This window comes from Heptranchias perlo, chromosome X (genome assembly GCF_035084215.1).
Source record: "Heptranchias perlo isolate sHepPer1 chromosome X, sHepPer1.hap1, whole genome shotgun sequence".
Lineage (NCBI taxonomy): Eukaryota > Metazoa > Chordata > Chondrichthyes > Hexanchiformes > Hexanchidae > Heptranchias > Heptranchias perlo.
In genome coordinates, this window is record NC_090370.1 from 6,223,841 (window position 1) to 6,250,929 (window position 27,089).

At 40.1% G+C, this 27,089-nt stretch overlaps 1 protein-coding gene across 2 annotated transcripts; it reads left to right on the forward strand.

The window, feature by feature from the left end:
- The first annotated feature begins 5,124 nt into the window (after positions 1-5,124).
- On the forward strand, positions 5,125-26,633 carry wnt1 (wingless-type MMTV integration site family, member 1). Of its 2 annotated transcripts, XM_067976632.1 has the most exons (5): positions 5,125-5,143; positions 8,247-8,328; positions 8,573-8,826; positions 10,505-10,770; positions 26,145-26,633. In XM_067976632.1, exons 1-5 carry the CDS (start codon positions 5,125-5,127, stop codon positions 26,631-26,633), a joined length of 1,110 nt encoding a protein of 369 aa, XP_067832733.1. The 2 variants fall into 2 exon arrangements, with proteins under 2 accessions (XP_067832733.1, XP_067832731.1); XM_067976630.1 differs by lacking the exon at positions 5,125-5,143 and having other exon boundaries at positions 8,237-8,328.
- The last annotated feature ends 456 nt before the right edge of the window (positions 26,634-27,089 follow it).

Sequence of the window (27,089 nt, forward strand, 5' to 3'; positions counted from 1 at the left end):
CACTTGTATATACTCAAGTATATATTTGATATACATACATAACTCGTATATACTAACGTATATATTTTTATACATACATAACTTGTATATACTCATGTATATATTTGATATGTGCACACAGCAGATACAATTGTCAATCTACATCCAATATATTTTCTCTATTCTTTCAATTATAGTTTTCCGAATGAACGACGATAACTGGAAGATTATTAATATCGAAGTCGGGCGCTTCTTTCTCTACCTTCGTTTCTACACTGAAATCCTCACAATATAAGAGTAGCAAAAAACAAAAATAATATTTGAAATTCCACCCTAATTTTATGAGTTCTAAATTTTCACATCTGAATTGCATTTAATTCCACTCATATTTAAGACTGTTTTGAAACTAATTTGAGCCCGGATCTTTAAAAGCTGACGCATTACAAAGGGGTCCCTAAATGGATTGAATAGTAATCCGTTTATTTGCATGATTGAGCCGAGGGAAACGGCCGAGTCCTTTCAGATTGCACTTGATAAAAAAAAACCTGAGAAAGAGCTTCAGAAACAAACCGAAAGCAATAAGCGTTTCCAAAATCCGGCTTGGCGGTGGCCTCTTTCCCTGCAACAATCTGAAATTCCTCATTTCAATTTAATTCCACCCTTGCAACCACGAACACAACACAATGGCACAATCTTTTAACAGGGATGAAGAAAAGGTCGCGCTTGTCGGCTGTTAGATGCAACATTATCTCCCCAAACACCCTCGTATTTTACCGTAAACAAAACTATCCATCACCAATTGCTCCCCGGGCAGATGGTATTGCTGGGAGGAGAGTATCTGTGTGAAATTGTACGGACAGTGACAGTAACAGCCACGGCTCAGTAGTGGAGGCTACTGCAGCCCCTTAAACAGCAAATTAAACTCGGAATTGTCACCAACACGCCCAGCAAACAAGATCTTCCTGAGGCTAGACTAGAGAACTTTTATTAGTTTGTGAGGTCGTTTACAAGAAGGCATCAATAAATTATACACCACAGGTCTCATCCCGCACTATAGCCAGAATAACAGACTTGGTAAATGGAGATTGAAGGCACACGGAGTTAGTCATTCCAATTGTTATCAGCCAATAATTGCCTTTCAAGTAACATTCCAGATAGACCCACAGATGAGACTCATTTCTACTCGCTGAGATTTAAAACCTATTACTTACCTGCACACAACATCGCTGCCCTACTAAATACATTGCCAATACACGTTACCAACATCTCACCAGGCACCCAAATACCGTGTAGTTCCTGATACATCTTTATTACAGCAGGGAAATAAATATCCGATCATCGTAAAATGGGCAGTATCATAATGTGCCAGCTAAACACTCAATAATTCTTCATACTCATCACCATCAGGGAAAGTCTTAGCTTTCCATATTGGCACCGTTGTGCTTCCATTTGTCAGTTAATTTACTTAAAGTATCACACTGAAGGGTTTAAACTGTATAAAACCGTGTAGACAGCCAGGAAAGTATTGACTATAAAGTCAGGAAAATGCTCCATCAGTTGTATACACAGCATTTCTCTTCCATTCTGAATCAAGCAATGAATGGAAATATTGAATTATATTAATAAAGTGCCACTGAATCAACCAATATATTGAACCAGAAAATTATCTCTATATTTACTACTACAGAAATCGTGTCACAGAGCGGGTATGGTCTAACGGAGGGACCAAAGTACGTTATACCAGAGGTCTGGTATCATTGCCCTGGCGAAAAGTGTGTTATTGAGAAGGTAGTTCACGTGATTCGTTGTTACCGAGAAAGCCATAAACCACTAATATAACTTCAAAGCTGTTACTTATTGAGGTGCGAGTCTATGAATTAACACTCCCGAATTAGCTGTCAGATAAAATACTGTCCTGATAATTCTACCCTGAACCTACTGGATCATATCACGATTATATTTTGTCTAACAGGAAGAAAGTATTGCATAATTACAAATTCATGCTCACATTATAAACATTGCCTGACACACTTTTGAGGCCATTTTCCAAAGAGGTGACCCACCCAGACAGTGATAAGGTGAAACTTCTAAAAATAATAGTGAGAAACAATTAAGTGTAATATCTCTTGACAGCATGCTTCTGTCAAGCTCACTTTCCAGCAAGACAAATAATACCCCACATTTAGTTACAGACAGCAAGAAGAAATTGTAGAACTGTATACAAGTGGTAGCACTGGGTGTCATCTACAAACAGCACCTTATACAGGAGGTAGACTGGGTGTCATCTATAAACAGCACCTTATACAGGAGGTGGACTGGGTGTCATCTATAAATAGCACCGTATACAGGAGGTAGCACTGGGTGTCATCTACAAACAGCACCGTATACAGGAGGTAGAATGGGTGTCATCTATAAACAGCACCTTATACAGGAGGTGGACTGGGTGTCATCTACAAACAGCACCGTATACAGGAGGTAGACTGGGTGTCATCTATAAACAGCACCTTATACAGGAGGTGGACTGGGTGTCATCTACAAACAGCACCGTATACAGGAGGTAGACTGGGTGTCATCTATAAACAGCACCTTATACAGGAGGTGGACTGGGTGTCATCTACAAACAGCACCGTATACAGGAGGTAGACTGGGTGTCATCTACAAACAGCACCGTATACAGGAGGTAGACAGGGTGTCATCTATAAACAGCACCTTATACAGGAGGTAACACTGGGTGTCATCTATAAACAGCACCGTATACAGGATGTAGACAGGGTGTCATCTATAAACAGCACCTTATACAGGAGGTAGCACTGGGTGTCATCTATAAACAGCACCTTATACAGGAGGTAGCACTGGGTGTCATCTATAAAGAGCATCGTATACAGGAGGTAATACTGGGTGTCATCTATAAACAGCACCGTCTACAGGAGGTAGACTGGGTGCCATTTATAAACCACACTAGATACAAGAGGAAGCATTGGGTGTCATAGAGTCATAGAATGATACAGCACAGAAGGAGGCCATTTGGCCCATTGTGCCTGTGCTGGCTCTTTGAAACTGCTGTCCAATTAGTCCCACTTCACTGCTCATTGCTCTGCAAATTGTCCCCTTCAAGTATTTATCCAATTCCCTTTTGAAATTTATTATTGAATCTGCTTCCACCACCTTTTCAGGCAGCGCATTGCAGATCATTACAACTCGCTGCGTAAAAAAAATTCTCCTCATGTCACCTCTGGCTCTTTTGCCAGTTACCTTAAATCTGTGTCTTTTGGTTACTGACCCTTCTGCCACTGGAAACCGTTTCTCCTTATTTACTCTATCAAAATCCTTCATAATTTTGAACATTTCTATCAAATCTCCCCTTAACTTTCTCTGCTCCAAGAAGAAAACCCCCAGATTCTCCAGTCTCTCCATGTAACTGAAGTCTTTCATCTCTGGTATCATTCTAGTAAAACTCCTCTGCATCCTCTCCAAGGCCTTGACATCCTTCGTAAAGTGTGGTGACCAGAACTGGACACAATACTCCAGCTGGGGCCTAACCAGTGTTTTATAAATGTTTAGCGTAACTTCCTTGCTTTTGTACTCCATGCCTCTATTAATGAAGCCATGGATCCCATGGGCCTTTTTAACAGACTTCTCAACTTGTCCTGCCACCCTCAAAGATTTGTGTACCTATACCCCCAGATCTCTCTGTTGCTGCACCCCCTTTAAAATTGCACCATTTACTCTATACTGCCTTTCCTCATTCTTCCTACCAAAATGCATCCCTGCACACTTCTCTGCATTAAATTGCATCTGCCATGTATCTGCCCATTTCACCAGTATGCCTATGTCCTCCTGAAGTCTGTTACTATCTCCCTCACTGTTGACTACCTTTCCGAGTTTCGTGTCATCCGCAAGCTTTGAAATTAAACCCTGTATACCCAAGTCCAGGTCACTAATATATAGCAAAAAGAGCAGTGGTCCAAACATCGACTCCTGGGGGACACCACTGCATACTTCCCTCCAGTCTGAAAAACAACCACTCACCACTACTCATCGAGAAACAGCACCCCATACAGGAGGTAACACTGGGTGTCATCTATAAACAGCACCCTATACAGGAGGTAGCACTGGGTGTCATCTATAAACAGCACCGTATACAGGAGGTAACACTGGGTGTCATCTATAAACAGCACCGTATACAGGAGGTAACACTGGGTGTCATCTATAAACAGCACCATATACAGGAGGTAACACTGGGTGTCATCTATAAACAGCACCTTATACAGGAGGTAGCACTGGGTGTCATCTATAAACAGCAACTTATACCGGAGGTAGCACTGGGTGTCATCTATAAACAGCACCGTATACAGGAGGTAACACTGGGTGTCATCTATAAACAGCACCGTATACAGGAGGTAATACTGGGTGTCATCTATAAACAGCAACTTATACAGGAGGTAACACTGGGTGTCATCTATAAACAGCACGGTATACAGGAGGTAATACTGGGTGTCATCTATAAACAGCACCCTATACAGGAGGTAGCACTGGGTGTCATCGATAAAGGGCATCGTATACAGGAGATAGCACTGGGTGTCATCTATAAACAGCACCTTATACAGGAGATAGCACTGGGTTTCATCTATAAACAGCACCTTATACAGGAGGTGGACTGGGTGTCATCTATAAACAGCATTGTATACAGGAGGTAACACTGGGTGTCATCTATAAACAGCACCGTCTACAGGAGGTAACACTGGGTGTCATCTATAAAGAGCACCGTATACAGGAGGTAATACTGGGTGTCATCTATAAACAGCACCGTCTACAGGAGGTAGCACTGGGTGTCATCTATAAAGAGGATCGTATACAGGAGGTAGCACTGGGTGTCATCTATAAACAGCACCTTATACAGGAGGTAGCACTGGGTGTCATCTATAAACAGCAACTTATACAGGAGGTAGCACTGGGTGTCATCTATAAACAGCAACTTATACAGGAGGTAGCACTGGGTGTCATCTATAAACAGCACCGTATACAGGAGGTAGCATTGGGTGTCATCTATAAAGAGCATCGTATACAGGAGGTAACACTGGGTGTCATCTATAAACAGCACCTTATACAGGAGGTAGCATTGGTGTCATCTATAAACAGAACCGTATGAAGTCGATGGCATTGAGTGATTGCGAATCGTCATTGTGTTTTCACCAGTGTGGAAGCTCATAACTCAGGAGCAGCAAAGGCACAAATGTGTTATGGAGGTCTTTCTGTTATATGAAAGAGAAATGGAAAGGGTTTATCACGCCATGCCATATTTTTCTGTTTATTCCTTGGAAATTACTAGACTGAGAGTTTAATGGTGTATAACGTAAGCTTTTTGGCATTTTCATTCTTTGTGTATTATATTTTAATGTCCTCCACTGTAAAGTGAAATATCACCTTCGTGGTTGTATACAATGGTCAAAGAATCAGTAAAGTTAAGATTAGAATCCAATTCGTTCATCTATCACATGGCGGCATACACGCCGTGTTTACTCAGATCGTTATGCGTGTCTGTGCAGGAGAGGGCAACTAATTTTGTAACTAAAACAGTTACAAAAGTAAGCGAAGTACATAATTCTTTAAACGTATAAATGGATCAAGACAGATCTAAAAAACACAAGTGTCTTCTGGGACTAATTTAGGGTCTGTATTGTACACACATAGTGTGGGTAGATAACAGCAACTAGTTAATGTAGCGCGCATTTTAAACGCTGCATTTCTCTCTACATAAGCATAGGGCCCGTGGCTACATCACTTCACAGTGCTGAAGGAATCTATCTATAAAACATGCAAACGCGACAATAGATAACATGCTGTCACACCATTATCTATTAGGTACACAGCGGGTGGATTCTGAACAGATAAACTATTAGGAGGTAAATCTTTAAGATTATGACACCGAAATTCTGAATGTACACAAACACTTATAAAACATTGTAATCCGGAAACATGTTGTACACACCGCTACCTGGGAACACTGTACCCTGTACACCTCTATAACCTTGTGCCATTCGACAAACAATTGAAGCTGAGAAACACAATGTCTGTCTCTAATTTTGCAAGACACGGATCAATCTGTTTAATAGCATGTGGATTTCAAATATTATTATTAATGCTAAATGTTCCAATATAGTATTCATTGTTAAAAACTGACCCCGGCTCGCTTCTTATTTCTAGAATTAAACACACAAGCGCCACATGTATACTGGAGATGCACTTAACACGGATTCTGAGTAAATTGTTTGCATTTTCTTGTTTAATATATTTATGTCACTTGATAGTATCTGCATCGATCTGTTTTTGGAACAACAAAAGCTGGACAATCTTTACGTACAATCAAATAATGTTGGATTGTCTCTGTTTTAGTTTTTATTTTTATATACTAGAGAATTTTGAGTGTTTCGTATATTTTCTTTATGGGGAAAGTTATCTCGAATTGATGTAGTGACACTTTATTGAACGGCCCCTCGACCCTCTGCGTTGCTCTGACAGCCCGAGAGCGCCATCCCGAGGACAGTTATAATCAGGACCAGGACACACGGAGACAAACTAATACTTCATATTGTTCACTTTTTTCAAACCCCTTAGTAACAATATATTGACATTTTAAATAATCGGGTATCGCTAATCTGCTAAAGCTGAGCTTTGGCAAACTGTGATGATGTAATACGGTTTAAACAAAACTATAAGTCGCAGCTTCCACTTGTTAATGAACTGCTCACCAATCTGTCAAAAGGGAGCATATTATATATAGTTATAAATAATATAACCACTACTGTAGGTATTTATAATGCGCATTGTTTCAAAGTGTTTACTAATCTTTAACTCATAATGAAATGATATTGTGGGGCCCACCAGGAACTGTCATCACAATCTGACAGACAATTAAACATTCAGGTAACCGCCCATTTGCTGTCATTTCAGAAATTGCTCTCTGGCTGGTGGGAGGGAGGGAGAGTTAAGACGGAACAATAACGGTTAAAGATGACGGAACTTCCTTTTAAAGGAGACCAGGCTCTGCACTTTCGGTGAACCTCCACAGCAATGATATCAGTCTGCAACTTCAGGACAAATCCCAATAATCAACCCAAACAAGCTGCAAAAAAAAACAATAATGAGGGAGACTGGTTGTTACATGTTGACCATTTTATCAAATTTATTTGAAATTAATTATATTTTGTGGAAATGCGGATGAGAAGTATAAATCGTTCCACTTTAGCACAGATACAGTCACAATAGATTGGACCATTACATATATATATATATATATCACAGACTGTTCAACAGCCACACTAAAGACGCTTTCTGGTCGGTGATATTATGGGATTAAATGAGGGGGGCGGGAATGGCTACTTTATTCTTTATTTGTTTGTTTGTCCTTTTTTAAAATTAAACACATTACTCAAAGGAAAGTTGCGTCTGAAAGAAAACAGAGCGAACTGGCTCTGCCTGTGACAGCTCCGAACAAACTGACGATGACCTTCAGCAAACTTCACTTTTCAGCCAAAAAAAAACTCGAAGCCGCGACAGAGGCGTCAGGAGTCATTTAAACCCTGGGATCTGGCGGCGACTCCCAGCTAATGTGAAACACAGTTTGAAAATGCTCCTGGTAAATAGTATAGGAAGCAACACGAGAAAAGATTCCTCAGGACGCGAATCTTCTGAGAATCCTCTCATTGTGTCCTGGTTATTTGAAAATGAGATTTAAAAAAATATTATTTGAAGAAACATTTGTCTCAATGTTGTAATAAATGAGCCTGATTGCTGTAGGATTGGTTCAGTTACACAGAGTTACATAGAAGTGGCGTGTTGCCGTCCCCGAAAGTTATTGAACAATAGGATTGAAGTGGTTTTACATGGACATTAACCGTTTTAATCTGCTGTCTTTCAGCCGGCGGATGATGGACAGATTGATGGAAAGCTCTTGGGTCCGATCTCGCAGGCAATAAGGGAAGAATGTGTCGCGTTTCTGCCATTGTTCCTCTAAACTCGGAGGCTTGTCCGACACTTTTTTTTAGCTCTTCATACAAACTTATAAGAGGCAGGAAGCCCCAGTTATGAAGCTTCTGTGATCAGTTTGGAGGGTGCCGGCGATCCCATTGATTGGCAAAGGCTACCTGTTCCACTGAAATTTGCCTTCTCAAAAACTTCATTCTTTTTTGGCGGAGGCAACAAATCCCGTGTATATATATATATATATATATATAGACCATTCCTGATTAACAGCACCATGACATTAGTTCTGGGACTGAAGACTCTGTGGTTTCTGGCGTTCACCTCACTCTCCAACACCCTGGCAGTAAATAACAGTGGGAGATGGTGGTAAGTTTTTAATGAACAAAAATCATAATAAAGTTTGTTTAAAAATAAAACAGCGAGTCGCATCTTTAACAGAAAACTCCAAACAGGTGCGAATGTATTGTTATTCTTTAACTAATGTTGAGAAATGGACAAATTCTGAGATTGTTAATCTGTATCATTGCATATTGTGGGTCACCATAACCACTTCATTGTTTTAGCATTAATCATTTATGTTTTGATTATTTCTTTTATTTCTATGTTTCAGGGGAATTGTAAACATTGCTTCTTCCTCTAATTTGCTGACCGACTCGAAATACGTTCAGCTGGTTTTGGATCCGAGTTTGCAGCTACTGAGCAGAAAGCAGAGGAAATTGATCCGCCAGAACCCGGGGATATTACACAGCATTACCGGGGGCCTGCAGAACGCCATCAGAGAGTGCAAATGGCAATTCCGTAACCGACGCTGGAACTGTCCAACATCCCAAACCCCCAACATCTTCGGCAAGATCGTCAACCGAGGTAGGCTCGCCTAGTCTAGCCCCATTTAGAGTGAGCGGGAGCAGTGTATCCATCCCAGTCGGGGAACCTCCAGCTGTAAAGCCCGGCCCAGACCAGGTCCATGTAGAAACCCCAGTCAGGATAATGGCGCTACTCTTCCCAGTCCAGTCCGAGTCCATATGGGAACCCTGATCAGGATAATGGGCCATTCTGCCCTGTCCAGTCCAGTCCGGGTCCATATGGGGATCCTGATCAGGATAATAGGGCCACTCTGTCCAGCTCAGTCCGGGTCCATGTGGGAACCCTGATCCGGATAATAGGGCCACTCTGCCCAGTCCAGGTCCATATGGGAACCCTGATCCGGATAATGGGGCCACTCTGTCCAGCCCAGTCCAGTCCAGTCCGGGCCAATATGGGGACCCTGATCAGGATAATGGGGTCACCCCAACCCACATCAGACTGGGTCCATAAAGAAACCTTTGTCAGGAAAACCGGATGGCTGTGCCCGGCTAAATCCCGATCCATAATGGACGTCCTATTTGAGATCAGTCTGCCTAAGCCGGATTGGATTGGAAGTCCAATGAACACCGAGCCAGCGCACTAGGCTCATTTCAGACTAGCCTGGTGTACAAACATTTATAAGGAGGTCTGACATAATAACCCCGACCAGACGAACCTTGCAGAAGTATTTGGCCAAAATATTTTTTAATGCAGATCTCTAACTGTAACAGGGTCTGGTCTGAGTTTGAAATTAAGCCGGTCAATGACACACGTGGTGGTGGGGGTGTCGTGAAATATAATTCTGCACGACAGGTACAGACTCTTAAATGTTAGGACCCGCCCTATAAAGAATTAAAAAAGGTCCATTAGCTAATCCGTTATTAATGTTCTCGCACCACCACCACCAACAACAACCAGGGAAGCTACTAACCCGGTTCTGGAATAGGAAACCGGTCTAACATTGGAAGCCGATCAGATATGACGGGTTGTGTGACGAGGAGCTGAACTTTCGTACTTTAGAGTTACCAAATCGCGTTCTTGTGGGATAGGCCAACTGGACCTGGTTAGATATTGGCAGCCCGGTCTGAAAGGGTGACTTGAGCCGGTCTGGGATCCGACACTAATCTCTCAGGTCTCTCCCTTCAGAGAGTGGAAACCAACTGGTTGACTTGAAGCACATGTGTCCGGTGAATGTTGGTGTGTACCTCTCGCACTTTCATTCTCCATATCGCTGTGTGTGTGTCTCTCTCTCTCTCGCCCCGTTTCTCCGTATCATTGTGTTTCTCTGCTTATCTACATGTGTGTATCTCGCGGCTCTGTACCTCCATGTCTCTCTATGCCCCTCGCTCTGCTCCTCCATATCGGCGTTTCACTACATCTATGCGTCTCTCGCTCTTGATTTCCTACATCTCCGGCTCTGTCCCGCTCACTTTCACCTTATCTATATCTCTCTCTTTCACTCTGTTCTCCATATCTGTCTCTCTTTCTGGTTCTCCATTTTTGTGTTTGTGTGTCTCTCTGCTTCTCCATCTCGGAAATTCTCTGGCTCCCCATTTCTGTCTGTCTCCATTCCATGTATTTCTTGCTCCCTGTCTCTCTCTATTTGTAAATGTATTTCTCGGTGTTTGCCCCATTTTCTCTCTTTCCGATTCTTGCTCTGTGTTTCTTTCTCTAACATTTCGATCCTTGTCCCCTGTAGGTTGCCGAGAGACGGCCTTCATCTTCGCCCTAACCAGCGCGGCGGTGACTCATTCGGTGTCCCGCTCCTGTTCTGAGGGCTCCATCGAATCGTGTACCTGCGATTACCGGCGGCGGGGACCTGGCGGGCCGGATTGGCACTGGGGTGGGTGCAGCGACAACATCGAATTCGGCCGCGTCTTCGGCCGCGAGTTCGTGGATTCAAGCGAAAGGGGCAGAGACCTGCGATATCTGACCAACCTGCACAACAACGAGGCTGGCAGACTGGTAATAATTACATGATTTCAGTACATGAGATATGACAAAAGAATAATAGAATCTTCTAACAACGAGATGAATAACTGAAACGTATTTAAGAGTCTGACCGAAGGACTAGCAATAAACAAAGATTGATTCACATAACTTTAGAAGTCATTTGCTTCATCTAGGAGCCCATGCATGGACCCTGGTTACATTTAAATAATATGAAGATTTACTCCAGAATTTACTTACTGGATAAGTGGCAGGTCAGGAGATTGATAATTGCAATGTGTTGAATTCAAAATACAGCTACTACAATTTCTTGCAAAACTGACATGATTTAGGTCTTCAGTTATAAAATCCCTTACATAAAAAGAACGAAACATATTAAAGAAGCACTGTGCCCATGAAACAGTAGCAAATGTTTGTCGTTTGTTCGCCAAACGGTAGAGCGTGACGATGCAATGTATCACAACACATCACTGCACCACAGACGTGACATTATTGGTTGCTACCAGTAGGATGAACGTTACCTGCAGCCGCTCTGAGCGTTCGCCCTCCCGTCACAACAGCGCCTCATTCAAATTAGCGTTATATTCACTTAGAATTACTTGGCACTTTTAACAGTTCCCCGTTCCTCTTGCGGCAGTAAACAGTACTTATCAGCACTCCTTTATTATAATCGTTGAAATTCTTAGTGTTATTACTTTATTGCTATTCTCACTGATTAGTATCATTATTTTATTATTTGGTGATATTTATTACTTGGGTGAAGTATCTATCTGCAAAACCTGACACGGGTGCGAGTCAGGCAGAATCATTTTTCGACCTGTTTCCATATGCCCTCTCGGCCAGTTGTCCCACACGTTGTACATTGATGCAAAAGGGTTTTAGTTTCAAGTCGGCACAAATTGTGTAGTGAAAGCCCGTGTATGAAGTTGCCCTATTTGAACTTATCCCTGCAAAGAAAGAACTTGCATTTATATAGCACCTTTCGCTTCCCCAAGCGCTTCCCAGCCAATAAAGTGCCTTTGAAGTGGAGTCACTGTTCTAATGTAGGGAAAGGCGGCAGCCAATTTGAACACAGCAAGGTGCCACCAGCAGTAATGAGATAAATGGCCTGATCATATGTTTTAGTGGCGTTAGTTGAGGGATAAATGTTGGCTAATACATCAGGAGAATCTTTGAATAGTGTCATGGGATCTTTTATATCGCCCTGAACAGGCAGGTGATGCTTTTGTTTAAGGTCTCATCTGAAAGGGCGCACCTCCAACAGTACAGCACCCCCTCAGTGCAAGACCACCGTGAGCAGATACTTTCACACTATTCTGGCTTCACACTTGGTGCAGTATAAGCAAACATGAAAAAGTTCCCAGGTGATCCATTACCTGGGAAGTTTAAAAATATATTTTTAATGTTGGCAGAGTGCTGACGGGATCCTCAGCTCTTAGCTAATATTAAGATTTCAGGCGAATTCAGGTGGCAGGAGCCATTATGTTCAGAGTGCTGCTGCCCCTGAGACAGCGATACAGTAAGCAGTCAGAAGTATAACTGGGGTCTTCTGGCTCCCCATCTTTGTATAAACAGGTACGGATCTCAAGCAAGTACCTGGAATAACAGACTCATAGAGAAATTGCAGATAGGTGTAGCTTTGATGGGGGACAACTGGTAGCTATTTTCTATTTTCATTAACAAGGCGTTATTTTAATACACAAGGGTCAAGGGTGTTCAACCCTTTGTCTGTGGGCTACATTGGTGCATACCATGGAGCCTCAAAGGCCACCTCTAAATTTCAATCCACATTCCCATTAATTTGCATCTATCTCAAGTTGCGGATACTAACAGCGCTGAAAACAACCCTTTCCAAACCACCAGGCCCGCAAAATTCAAACAGGACAAAGCAGCGACAAGAAATATAAGCGCAAATGGGATTGACTTATCTGGGATTTGAGAGCAAGATTCCCAGGGCTCAGGGACCGCATGCGGCCATAGGGCCGTAAGTTGGACACCACTGCCCAATGTAGCATCGCTCTTGTATCTCCTTATGCAAATAGACTTGTAATTGCTACAGCATTTTAATTACTAAATAAAATTAGCCTTCTGGGGAATTAGATTAGTGGTACTACGACTCTACAACCTGAGCTTGAATGTGGCCCAGGCTGCTGAAACAAAAGCCTTCTCTCTCTTTACCAGCTGTAAATATTCCTTGTTATGGCGGTCTCAACTTCATTCATAATGGGCACCAATTTGCACTCACATCTGAAATCTCGGCCAAAGGCCATCAGGTGACTGGTGTAGGAATTGGAAAAACAATGTCACACTGGTGTAGTAGAGGGTGTTATTCTGAAGTTGGACTGAGGCACATTGCAGGGATAAAGGAAATTCTACTCTGTAATTGTGCTATGACTTTTTGATGTTGACACCAAATGGAAAAAAAAACTGTTCAATTCCCATCACTGGCAGCTTTCACCTTGACAGGCACAATATTTATCATCTTAAAAAAGCCGATCTCCCATGGCATTGCTCGTGGTAAGTCAGATGATCTGCTTGCAGGATTGTTATACCATGTAATGCGCAATATATTAGACTGCTGCTGCTAATGTGTAGTGTTGTTTAACCAAGCCGGCCCCTTTAAGGCCACACAAATCCAATCTCTGTCCACAAGGGACATACTGGGGTCAGTTAGAGGTTAATTGCCATTGGTACGGAAAGTTCATAAATTGGCAGGTGCTCGAAAATTTCCAGCTCTAGGTCAGAAGAAACCAGCATTAAATGACTGCCTCTTTTTAAAATACACTTTATATTTCATATCTGAAATATGAAAGGCCCGTGTTAGACGAAGCTGTGTCCCTTTAAGGCCACAAAGTTTAATTGCTATTAGGTAACATTCAGAATTCAGTTGCTGTTCAACCTGTATGTCACAACCTTAACTTTGTTCGTCTTTTTTTTAAACGCGTGATTGCCAAGCTGCAGACATTGTGATTTTGGTATTTTCTGCTACTGAGAAGTTTAACTGTACATTGCAAATGGCTGCCTTTGATTCTTTATACTTTTTTTCTAAACTGTGGCACAGATATCAGATTGTGACAGAATTGTGGCAGACAGGAGTAGTTGGGGAAGAGCAGTGAAGGGAGGAGGACTGAGGAGTGGAGGAAGTAATGGCGTAGTGACTATTTGGGAAAAATGGAGCAATGAGGAGCTGGTGTGCAGATTAGGATACTAAGAATCTGGGTTGTTAATAGGAGAGAAAAAGACAATGGTGAACGGGAGTCAAATAAAAAGCAGAGAAAATGAAATTGAAGAAAAAAAGAGTTGAGCAATAGGCCGTTAAAAAGTGTGGGGAATCTGGGGAATAGCTTGAAAAAACACGGCACAAAACAACAGCGCACAATGGAGCTTAAAAAAGAGCTGCAGAAGGGAAAAAAGCGCATAATGCAGCTTGAAAAAACAGATGGAGGAAAAACAACGCGGCTTGAAAAAAAAGCGGCAAAAGAATAAAAACAGCGAGCATGCTTGCAAAAAAAAGCGGCAAAATGGGGAAAACCTCGCACTATGAGGCTTGAAACAAGCAATACCTGGAAAGGCATAAAAGCGCACAATAGAGCTTGACAATAGAGCTGGACATTGAAAAAAGGCGCACAATGGAGAATTAAAAAAAACGCAGGGAAAGGAAGAGAACTGTTCACAATAGAGCTTAAAAAGGAGAGAGTAAACAGCTCACAATAGGGTTTAAAAAAGGAGAAAGTAAACAGCTCACAATAGAGCTTAAACAAGGAGAATGTAAACAGCTCACAAAATAAAGCTTAAAAAGGAGAAAGTAAACAGCTCACAATAGAGCTTATAAAGGAGAAAGTAAATAGCTCACAATAGAGCTTCAAAAAGGAGAAAGTAAACAGCTCACAATAGGGTTTAAAAAGGAGAAAGTAAACAGCTCACAATAGAGCTTATAAAGGAGAAAGTAAACAGCTCACAATAGAGCTTATAAAGGAGAAAGTAAACAGCTCACAATAGAGCTTAAAAAGGAGAAAGTAAACAGCTCACAATAGAGCTTATAAAGGAGAAAGTAAATAGCTCACAATAGAGCTTCAAAAAGGAGAAAGTAAACAGCTCACAATAGGGTTTAAAAAGGAGAAAGTAAACAGCTCACAATAGAGCTTATAAAGGAGAAAGTAAACAGCTCACAATAGAGCTTATAAAGGAGAAAGTAAACAGCTCACAATAGAGCTTAAAAAGGAGAAAGTAAACAGCTCACAATAGAGCTTAAAAAGGAGAAAGTAAACAGCTCACAATAGGGTTTAAAAAAGGAGAAAGTAAACAGCTCACAATAGAGCTTATAAAGGAGAAAGTAAACAGCTCACAATAGAGTTTAAAAAAGGAGAAAGTAAACAGCTCACAATAGGGTTTAAAAAGGAGAAAGTAAACAGCTCACAATAGAGCTTATAAAGGAGAAAGTAAACAGCTCACGATAGAGCTTAAAAAGGAGAGAGTAAACAGCTCACAATAGGGTTTGAAAAGGAGAAAGTAAACAGCTCACAATAGAGCATAAAAAGGAGAGAGTAAACAGCTCACAATAGAGCTTAAAAAGGAGAGAGTAAACAGCTCACAATAGAGCTTAAAAAGGAGAGAGTAAACAGCTCACAATAGAGCGTAAAAAGGAGAGAGTAAACAGCTCACAATAGAGCGTAAAAAGGAGAGAGTAAACAGCTCACAATAGAGCTTAAAAAAGGAGAAAGTAAACAGCTCACAATAGGGTTTAAAAAGGAGAAAGTAAACAGCTCACAATAGAGCTTATAAAGGAGAGAGTAAACAGCTCACAATAGAGCATAAAAAGGAGAAAATAAACAGCTCACAATAGAGCTTAAAAAGGAGAGAGTAAACAGCTCACAATAGAGCGTAAAAAGGAGAGAGTAAACAGCTCACAATAGAGCGTAAAAAGGAGAGAGTAAACAGCTCACAATAGAGCTTAAAAAAGGAGAAAGTAAACAGCTCACAATAGGGTTTAAAAAGGAGAAAGTAAACAGCTCACAATAGAGCTTAAAAAGGAGAAAGTAAACAGCTCACAATAGAGCTTATAAAGGAGAAAGTAAACAGCTCACAATAGAGCTTAAAAAGGAGAAAGTAAACAACTCACAATAGAGCTTAAAAAAGACAAAATAAACAGCTCACAATAGAGCTTATAAAGGAGAGAGTAAACAGCTCACTATAGAGTTTAAAACGGAGAAAGTAAACAGCTCACAATAGAGCTTATAAAGGAGAAGGTAAACAGCTCACAATAGAGCTTGTAAAGGAGAGAGTAAACAGCTCACAATAGAGCTTAAAAAGGAGAAAGTAAACAGCTCACAATAGAGCTTATAAAGGAGAAAGTAAACAGCTCACAATAGAGCTTATAAAGGAGAGAGTAAACAGCTCACAATAGAGCATAAAAAGGAGAAAATAAACAGCTCACAATAGAGCTTAAAAAGGAGAGAGTAAACAGCTCACAATAGAGCGTAAAAAGGAGAGAGTAAACAGCTCAGAATAGAGCGTAAAAAGGAGAGAGTAAACAGCTCACAATAGGGTTTAAAAAGGAGAAAGTAAACAGCTTACAATAGAGTTTAAAAAGGAGAAAGTAAACAGCTCACAATAGAGCTTAAAAAGGAGAAAGTAAACAGCTCACAATAGAGCTTAAAAAGGAGAAAGTAAACAGCTCACAATAGAGCTTATAAAGGAGAAAGTAAACAGCTCACAATAGAGTTTAAAAAGGAGAGAGTGAACAGCTCACAATAGAGCTTAAAAAGGAGAAAGTAAACAGCTCACAATAGAGCTTAAAAAGGAGAAAGTAAACAGCTCACAATAGAGCTTATAAAGGAGAACGCAAACAGCTCACAATAGAGCTTAAAAAGGAGAAAGTAAACAACTCACAATAGAGCTTAAAAAAGACAAAGTAAACAGCTCACAATAGAGCTTATAAAGGAGAGAGTAAACAGCTCACAATAGAGTTTAAAACGGAGAAAGTAAACAGCTCACAATAGAGCTTATAAAGGAGAAAGTAAACAGCTCACAATAGAGCTTGTAAAGGAGAGAGTAAACAGCTCACAATAGAGCTTAAAAAGGAGAATGTAAACAGCTCACAATAGAGCTTATAAAGGAGAAAGTAAACAGCTCACAATAGAGCTTAAAAAGGAGAAAGTAAACAGCTCACAATAGAGCTTGTAAAGGAGAGAGTAAACAGCTCACAATAGAGTTTAAAACGGAGAAAGTAAACAGCTCACAATAGAGTTTAAAAAGGAGAAAGTAAACAGCTCACAATCGAGTTTAAAAAGGAGAAAGTAAACAGCTCACAATAGGGTTTAAAAAGGAGAAAGTAAACAGCTCACAATAGAGTTTAAAAAAGGAGAAAGTAAACAGCTCACAATAGAGCTTATAAAGGAGAAAGTAAACAGCTCACAATAGAGTTTAAAAAAGGAGAAAGTAAACAGCTCACAATAGAGTTTAAAAAGGAGAGAGTGAACAGCTCACAATAGAGCTTAAAAAGGAGAAAGTAAACAGCTCACAATAGAGCTTAAAAAGGAGAAAGTAAACAGCTCACAATAGAGCTTATAAAGGAGAACGCAAACAGCTCACAATAGAGCTTAAAAAGGAGAAAGTAAACAACTCACAATAGAGCTTAAAAAAGACAAAGTAAACAGCTCACAATAGAGTTTAAAAAGGAGAAAGTAAACAGCTCACAATAGAGTTTAAAAAGGAGAAAGTAAACAGCTCACAATAGAGTTTAAAAAGGAGAAAGTAAACAGCTCACAATGGAGCTTAAAACGGAGAAAGTAAACAGCTCACAATGGTGCTTAAAAATGCGCAGAAAAACCAAATATTTCCATCTCCTGCACAACGAATGAATTGAATCCCTGAGATTTTATGATTAAATGTGTATCTTCTAGAGGTATTTACTTGGCCAGCAGGACGGGCACCTCTACTGAATGAAGTGTTTATTTCACACGCACAGTTCGGGGGACCGTGTAGCCATGACATAAATGAAACCTGCAAGAGCTGCTGACTCGGTTGATACCTGAAGCACAACCACTTTTATTCATTTCCATAGATGCTGCCTGACTGCTGAGTGTCTTCCAGCATTTTCTGTATTTTTTTCAGATTTCCAGCATCCGCAGTATTTTGTTTTTATTTATTTAATGTTCAGCTGGCGGGAGAGGCGGGTGAACTCAATTAGTTCATAATTTGTTGGCCTCACGTGGTCACACACGGAGTAAGAGGGAAAAGATGAAGCCAGCAGATAAATTAAGCGCAAAACTGAATGAATTCATTTATACCTAAAACAGAACCATTTATCTATTTAATTCTCAGTAAGTGAGTCAGGCCTAATTATTTTACGTTGGCTTAAATATTGAGAATATATTCGTGCTGAAGGAGACCAAAAGATCGAAATAGTATTGGGGAAGATTCAAAAAATATCTTGTTCGTTTGTAAATTCTTCCTCACCACAAGCAAGTGTTCTGTTTACTGGGGGGAACCAGACCTCCCAGGCGAGAGAACCAGCCGGGGAACAAATTCTCATGGGAGAGATAATCTAATCACAGCTAAGTATAATGAATGATAGAGTGCCACCTAAATTGGAGACAAAGGTCGGAGGACTCAACATATCAAGTGTAGTCACTGTTGTAATGTAGGAAACATGGCAGCCAACTTGCGCACAGCAAGATCCCACATACAGCAATGAGATAAATAACCAGATAATCTGTTTTTAATGATGTTGGTTGAGGAATGGCCAGGACACCAGGGAGAACTCCCCTGCTCTTCAAAATAGTGCCACTCGAGAGGGCAGACAGGGCCTCAGTTTAACATCTTATCTGAAAGACAGCACCTCCGGCAGTGCAGCACTCCCTCAGTACTGCACTGAAGAGTCCATCTAGATTTTGTTCTCAAGTCTCTGGAGTGGAACTTGAACCCACAGTCTTCTGACTCAGAGGCGAGAGTGCGACCAACTGAGCCACAGCTGACATCTAGAGACAAAGAAGTAAGTGTTTGATTGATTCTTGGAGAATAAAAATTTCCTTACCAACTGCAAGTAACTAAATAAATTTGTTCCTCACATACCACAATTATATAGATAAGTAAATAAATCTCTGCATGGCTCATGAGGGGAAGTATTCCTTTTACTAGGATATCAAATAAGCACTCTGTTGCATCTGTTTAGGGTGAGGGTTTTTACAGTGAGGGCGAAGAAATATAAAACATAAGATTAAACTAATTAACACCTTTCCTTTTTAACCAAATATTTCTATAACAGTAATTTATTTAAGGAGAACCTATTAGTAACAAATATGTTTAAATATATGCTTTTTTATTCAGAACTTTGTTGTAAACTTGAATAATGGTCCAGTACTTCAAAACTTGCTGCTTATATTGTTTTCTTTGGTTGCTTTGTGTCTTTCTCAAATTCATCAATAAAATAACTGTAGCTGCTATAACCATTTACATTGCATTACAAAATATCAATCAAAATTAAACAATGGCAACATTTCAAAATGCAAAGTTCCACTATAGTCATTTATATTTTATTTCAACAAAGTTACAAAAGAACTTCTGGTTACTTTTATTGCTGCTAAAAATGACTTCCCTCAGGATTTTCATCCTCAGTAAGATGAACAGGGGTGAAGGAGAGGACAAGGCTTATAAGCAGCAAATCCTAGTGCTTTCTGTGAATGGGCAGACTTGCTGTAAAGCACAGTAATAACTCTGGGAGTTGTAGGCCCAGCCTCCCACTGGAGCTTGTAGCCTGCTATCCTGTGGAGTCTCTCCAGCTGACAGTGATAGTTCTGGGAAGCCAAATGGACTCAAGTCTCAGACGTCTCTGACTGACACATGGCTCCAAGGAAAAACATTGTTCGAGGCATTTCAAAAACACAAAATGTTATTGTATAGATAATCATTTTCTTATAAATGTTGACATTTTTATGTCTTTATTATGTTACAAGATTTATTTCCAGTAGAAAGTCCTCAGCTTAGTGAAGAAAGCAAGATGGCAACTGAAAGGTCAAAAATACTTGGAAGCTATTTCATTGGTTCCCCTTCTTTTGTTTATTAGTAACTTTTATGGACTCTCAGTGTTGATTTGTTGTTTACATACATCCTCAATAGTTTCTCACTGGAGATTTATGTATCCACTTTATCTGCTTTTCATTAGTATGTTCCCCATTGGTTCACTTGTGATTTGTTCCAGTGTTATGAATATGAACTACGAGATAATGAGGTGCAGGTGTGACACGATTTGCATATATAAAAGTGTGATGCCTGAAGTGCAATGGACAAAACGTGTGCCAGAAGAATATATACTATTCTGGTATCACACATTACTATATCTATCTTTAGGAATCTGATTACTCATTACTTAATTAATTTTCTGTAAATTAATAGAAACTATTTGAACAAATATTACATTTAATTTTGTTGTAATATATTTTAAACACTATTAATAACAAGAAACATTAGATGATTACTGATAAATGTCTAAATTTACTCAGTAAATATGGAATGAATGCAATTGGTAAGCTTCTGAACTTTAATAGACATGCTTGGCCTTCCAAAAACTAAATTTATATGAATTGCATTGAAAACTACTCAGCTTTAGCAATTAGCTCATCTCTAGCATGAGACAGTTTGTTGGTACCAATTTTTTATGAATCAATTTAAGAATGTGTGTGTGGGATCAAGGATTATTATACTGTTGAGAAACATTGGAGGATTAGTTGGTCTTTGCAGATTTATAAATGAAATGCACCTCATTAAATGACAGTAATTCTGCTAAGCCACACATAGTAACCTTTATACCATATTTCCACGTGGAGCACCAGTCGAGATAAGACTATGACTCTGTAGCCCCAGTTCTTCAACCTGCATTCCCTGCAAGTGTGGCTTCCTGCTAGGAGTGAGGGACTGCAGAATTGCCCCTTTAAGTGGGGTCTTTTTACCAGGGTATAAACTTGAATGAACCTCCCCCCCCCACCAGAATAATTTAATTTATTGTGATGTTATAGACATATACTCAGTAACAAGGTAATATGGCAGTAGTTCTGTACAAATCTAATTGTCTGATTTGGTAGTTTAGCCGTACATTTCCAATCAGGCTGAAATATCCAGTTGTCTGATTGTGTTTTAATGAGAAGTGGAGTTTCTTTATTAGCAAGTTAAACTGTTAGAGTACATGGAAAATAGACAACACAATGCCACCTTGAAGAGTATACACTTTAATCTATTTCTCTATTTTATGTATATACGTTTTGCATCTAGCATGCCTTTTGTCTATCGCATTATACTTGCCTATTTATGCAAATTTCATATTCATAAAATAGCAATGAATCACAATGGAAGAGGTGGGGAGCGTACAAATAAAATACATGGACTGCAAGTAGAAAAACTACGAATGAGGAACTATTAAGGACGTATGAAAACAACAAAGCAAGCATGAGAGTCAGCAAAATCTACCCACAAAAGAAAGCATGCAATCAAGTTGCTCCGAATAATTTCTTGAAGATTATCTCTGTCGCCATCATGGTTTCTCCACTAAGCTGAAGACTTACTACTAGAAATAAGGGCCCTGAATCTCTGGAGGGTTGTCCCGATCTTCTGCTGCAACCTCAGCAGGAGACCAGAGGAACCCCGGGAGAAAAAGCACAACAGACCATTTACACTGTTTCTCTGGGAGTTCCGCTGATCTCCTGAAGTTACAGTGGGACATTAAGACAACCCCTATGGGAAATTCAGGGCCAAGGTTCGTAACACAATAAAGATATAAAAATACAAAAAAGTGATTCAACCCTACACCTAAAATATTCCGTGTTCAAAATGTCTCTAACAACACCAGAGGACTGCCCTTGTCTGATGAATCTAAATGTTAAGGTTATGGGGTTGACAGAGTTAACAGTCACAACTGAAGAGACTCAACAAGGTAGTGGGCCGTTGCGTGCAGCTCGTAAAATTTTTTTTTTCTTGGTATAAATGGTCACAAAGTAAAGCATGTACACTTCCAACTTCTTCCGAGGTAAATTGGAAAACAAGAATGATGTACGCTATATATTAGCCGATCGTTCACAACTACCGTTAGCAAGCACAGAAGCAACAGCTGAAGTGGAGAGGGTTGAAATGACTCCGAGCAGGTCCTTATATTTTAAAAAAATCATTCAGAATGGTTACACCACTGCAATTTTTTTGATGTTTATCTTAAAACTCAAAAAAAAAACTAAGGAAAACAAATTGATTCCTATAGAGATAGTGTCAAGTACACGAAGGATTGTGCCATTATTCAAGTTTGGAGAGAGTTCTGAATAAAAGTCCTGATTTAAACATGTTTATTTAAGCAGAGCTTTTGGTAACATTAAGTACTGTTGCACAGAAGGAAAAATGCTGATTAATTATTATATATTCCTCAACCGTCACTATAAAAACCCACGTTCTAAACAAATGGACAGCAAAGGTGCTGCTCCCTCATATTAGAAACAGAGATTTAATTATGCAAGTGTGGGATGTGAGGGAATTAAATGTATTTATTGTAATGCAGTGGGTAAGCAAACAGTCTTTTACTTATTTTCCAGGAACCAAAAGCACTGACTTTACTGTCTCTAGGGAAATGTCTTTTCCAATTCTGGGGAGATCTTACAAACTTCTTTCCAAATTCTTTCAGTGATTATGTGCTCCCCAACCCACTCTAGCAACCCATTGCAACCGCACAGCATCTGATTCTCCAGAAGGAACACCATAGGCCATCTATTAAATATATAATAAAAAAGCCTTGCACACTTCGACGTCCCACTTCAAAGTGTCACACTGTCACGTCAAAATGCTAAACTTGAAAAGTCTCACAATTGGAAGTCTACATCATATTTGCACCTGATTAGCTCAAGTATCATTTCATAAAACATTAACAAAGCGCAACTGAACAGGTAAGAAACATACTAAACAGGAATGAAAATCACCAATCAAGAATCAGCAGTCGAACCCTACCAATAAAAGATAAGAAAAGATTACTAATGCTCTACTCCTGCTTCTATTTCTTATCCTACTCCTGCTTCTATTTCTTATGTTCTTATTAGTGCAGGAAAATGGCGTTGAGGTAGAAGATCAGCCATGATCTTATTGAATGGCGGAGCAGGCTTAAGGGGCCAGATGGCCTACTCCTGCTCCTATTTCTTATGTTCTAATGAGATCAGTCAGAATATTTCTTGAAAATTATTTTGGCTACCATCTTGTTTGGTCAGTGACCTGAGGAACATGGTATTGAATAAGGTTGCAAATAAAAATACAATTCACAACAAAAGCATTAAACTTACCCATACAGTTGCCTTTCCTATGTATGAAATCACTCCAATAATGTTTCCCTCCAGAGGCTTGCCCTTCTTTCAAGCACCTAGAACTTGAGGCCATAGGGCTTCCCACAGCTAGCAAAGTCAGCTGAATGAAGACACTCAACCTGGTAGTAGACTAGAATACCCAGAATGCACTCATGTCACTCTGTGCAAGCACTGTGGACAAAACTCCAGAATTGCACCTAAGGCTGCCTCCCTTCTGAGACTACATTGGCTGCATAACACACCAAGATTATTTTTTTATGATTGACAGTAAGACTGACCATTTATAGATTGTGGCAGGACTTACTGTTTGTAAGTCAGGCCCATTCCTCCCTTTCCATCAGTTGACAGAACTAGGTCACAGGGAAGCTATTATTACGACCTTTGAAGGTAGCGTGATTTTTATTTTGTATTAGAATGTCAAGACAAAGTAAAGCATGAACTTTTGAAGTCTATCTGAGGTAACTTTGACAGGTAAAACTATGAAATGATTTACAAAGGCATGTTTATTTACATAGCTAAACACATTACAGGCAAAGATTTATTCATTAATTATTTTACTTATTTACCTACAATAGGTGAGAAAAGCACTATGTACTCAATTTAATGTTTATTTTCTATGAGTAATGCCATGGGAGATCCAGTATTTCTAGCTATATAGTTAAAGTATTGTGTCTAGTGCATCTCTAGTATCACATATTTTAAAGGTGTCACATCTGAAAATGTGGCTGCAGAATTGTCATACCTGAAAGGTCCACAAAAAATATCATGACTGAAATAACCATTTATCTGTTACAATTTCACCAATTAATTAAAATAGGAGCAGGTCAAATATACCAAAAAATACCAATGAGAAATGAGTAACAAACAGAAAATTAAGCAAATATCCAATTGACTAAATGTGAACTAATCAAAAATAGCCAGAAGTACCAATGTGAAACGCATAACCAGCAGGTAACCAAATAATCTAATCCTTCAATTTCTTTTTGCTCTCCAAAGCTTTCATTCACAAACCAGAAAATGCCACAAAACCAACAAATTAAAAAATCACTCAAAATAATCTCTTGATACTGTTTTTAAGCCACCATTTTCTCTCTCCGCTCAGGTGAGTGTATACAGCTAGAAAAAAAAAACATTTATAACATCACAAGCACATAAAACTGTTACAGAACAAAGTATCCACTAAATTGGTTGTTTAATTTTAGAAATGCCTCAGAGAAGTTTCCCCTAGATTCTGTCTGGGATCTGGGACTTGACTTCTGTTGGATTCCTCAAGGTCCATTCTTTACTGGGTCTAAATGAAGAGGCTCAGCCATGTAATAGACTCCCAGAATGCACCAGTGTCACTCTGTGCAAGTCACACTTGTGTCTTACACTAGTGTATTGAAACTCCTCGATTGCACCTGTGGCATTGTGCATATTATTCTGACACCACAACTTCCAGAACACACGTAAACCTGTCACTTTCTCCTCGGTTCAATGCGGGACAGGAAGGGCGGGGCCCTTGAACAGGAAGTTGTTGCACATTCTGCCGATAGACAGTCTTGCAGTCAGCCATAAAAAATATAGCTGTTCTAAGGATAAATCTCAATTTTCTGATTGAACAAACAAAAAATTGTCCCATATACAGCCTTCTGATTGCAAATCAGATCCAGAGGGACAAAAATTCTCAGACCACCTGCCATAACCTAAGTACAATTGAATACTTTAATATAAATGCAATCGAAGTTCTCTTAGACGGTCTTAAAGGGCTCAAAAAAAACAAGTCGTCAGGGATAAATTGAATTTATACCAGAGTATCAAGAGCGATAAAAGAGATTTGTGAGGCATTGAAGGTCGATGAACATTGGGGAAGTGTTAGCAGACTGGAAATATGTTAACATAGTGTCCATTTACAAAACGGGTCACTATGCAACTACAGACTCTTTAGTCTTACTTCAGTACTGTGTAAAATAATGGAATCAATTATCATGAATAAATGTGACGGTTATTAGTACAATAATAATTTCAACATTGATTCAGAAGGGGATGACCCTGCCTCACCAACTGCCTTGATTTTTTGAGAAACTGTCATCACAAGTGGACTGTGGTCAGTCCTATAGTATGGTGTAGCTTGACTTCCAAAAAGCATTCGACAAAGTTCCACATGACAGGCTCGTAGTTAAGCCCAAAACTGTGGGAACTCAGTGTATGATATAATCAATATTACTCCATCTCAAAATAAAGTTACATCCTTAATACTCTCCCTACTTACTCCAGATACATTAGATAATGTTACTCTGGAATTAATTGTGATTAGTTTTTTTTTGATCCTATTTAGACTCTGTAATAGTACACAGTTCTTCGGTATTAATAATGAGTTCCTATCAGTGCCAAAATGACCCTAGACGTACAGAGTTATAATATGATAGTCTAACAGACGTGGATGAAATGTAAAGACTGCTACCACGGTTTCAGCCATGACTCTGTGGTAGTACTCTGCCTCTGAGTCAGAAGGTCATGGGTTCAAGTCCTACTCCAGAGACATAATCTAGGCTGACACTTCTGTGCAGTAGTGAAGGAGTGCTATACTGTCAGAGGTGCTGTCTTGAGATGTTAAACCGAGGCCCTGTCTGCCCTCTCAGGTGCACGTAAAAGAGCCCATGGCACTATTTCAAAGAGAAGGGGAGTTCTCCTTGTGCAAATTGGCTACTGTATTTCCTACATTACAACAGTGACTACACTTCAAAAAGTACTTCATTGGCTGTAAAGCGCTATGAGGCGTCCTGAGGTTGTGAAAGACGCTATATAAATGCAAGTTCTTTCTTTTTACTATTAGAGTATCGTTCTATTCAGACAGTATACTAAAATAATATTGAAGCACTTCACCCATAATGTTTATTAGTATTTGTGAGATGTATGCATTGGTACAGACTGCAGTATCCCCTCCGTCTCACTAGATCGAGATATGTTGCATCTTCAATAGTTGAGCCAAGAGTGCAATGTTCTGCAATGTTCTGACAGGGGATCATTACTTTCTAATAAGCAGCACTGTTTATATATACTGATCAATATTTATCAATTTCACAGACTGTCCATGCCGAGATGAGACAGGAGTGTAAGTGCCACGGAATGTCTGGCTCTTGTACAGTTAAAACCTGTTGGATGCGGCTCCCCACCTTTCGGACAGTGGGTAATTTGTTGAAGGACCGCTTTGACGGAGCCTCCCGAGTGATCTACGGCAACAAGGGCAGTAACCGTGCTTCCCGAGCAGATATGCGCCACCTGGAGCCCGAGAACCCAGCTCACAAACCGCACTCTCCCCAGGACTTAGTCTACTTCGAGAAGTCACCCAACTTCTGTACAGTGAATAGTAAAATGGGCACCACAGGTACCATAGGTCGAGCCTGCAATAACACTTCCCTGGGCCTGGACGGCTGTGATTTGCTGTGCTGTGGGAGAGGATTTCGTACTCTGACTGAGAGGGTCACTGAGAGATGTCACTGCACTTTTCATTGGTGCTGCCATGTCAGCTGCTTAAACTGTACGACCACACAAACTCTGCACGAGTGTCTCTGAGAGTCAGAGAGCCTTGTCCTGGGGTCATAGCTTGGGGTGGCTAAGTGGGCACGGGAGAACTTTGTCATAGGGGTATCTGGGGGGACATGGGAACTGTTGCATGGGTATCCAAGGGGCATCCCATAATGGGACTGTCTAAATTTGACGTCTCTAAGCATCAAAGAAACTCTTTGCAAGGGCACAACAAAGTTGTACAAGTGGCAGAGAGATCCCAAATGGGGTCCCTAGGTGTGTAAAGAGTCTCTAACATAAAAGAGTGTGTAAGGTGAACAAGAACTTTGCACTGGGCTATGTGAAGGGCATTAACATTCTTTACAGAATCTGGGGGACAAGAGATTTTTTTCAATAAGCTCTCTAAAGGACGAAAAACCTCTCAGGGACCTGGGGATGTCAGAAACACCCAAATCCTTCCTTAAAAGGAAAACATTGTGCAAAGATGTCTATGTTAAACTTATA

What these genes read in the sequence shown, in the direction of transcription:
- wnt1 (XM_067976632.1), top strand. An exon ending in CGGCAAGATCGTCAACCGAG is followed by an intron (nt 8,827 to 10,504) that starts GTAGGCTCGCCT and finishes TGTCCCCTGTAG; the next exon opens with GTTGCCGAGAGACGGCCTTC. An exon ending in ACAACGAGGCTGGCAGACTG is followed by an intron (nt 10,771 to 26,144) that starts GTAATAATTACA and finishes TCAATTTCACAG; the next exon opens with ACTGTCCATGCCGAGATGAG.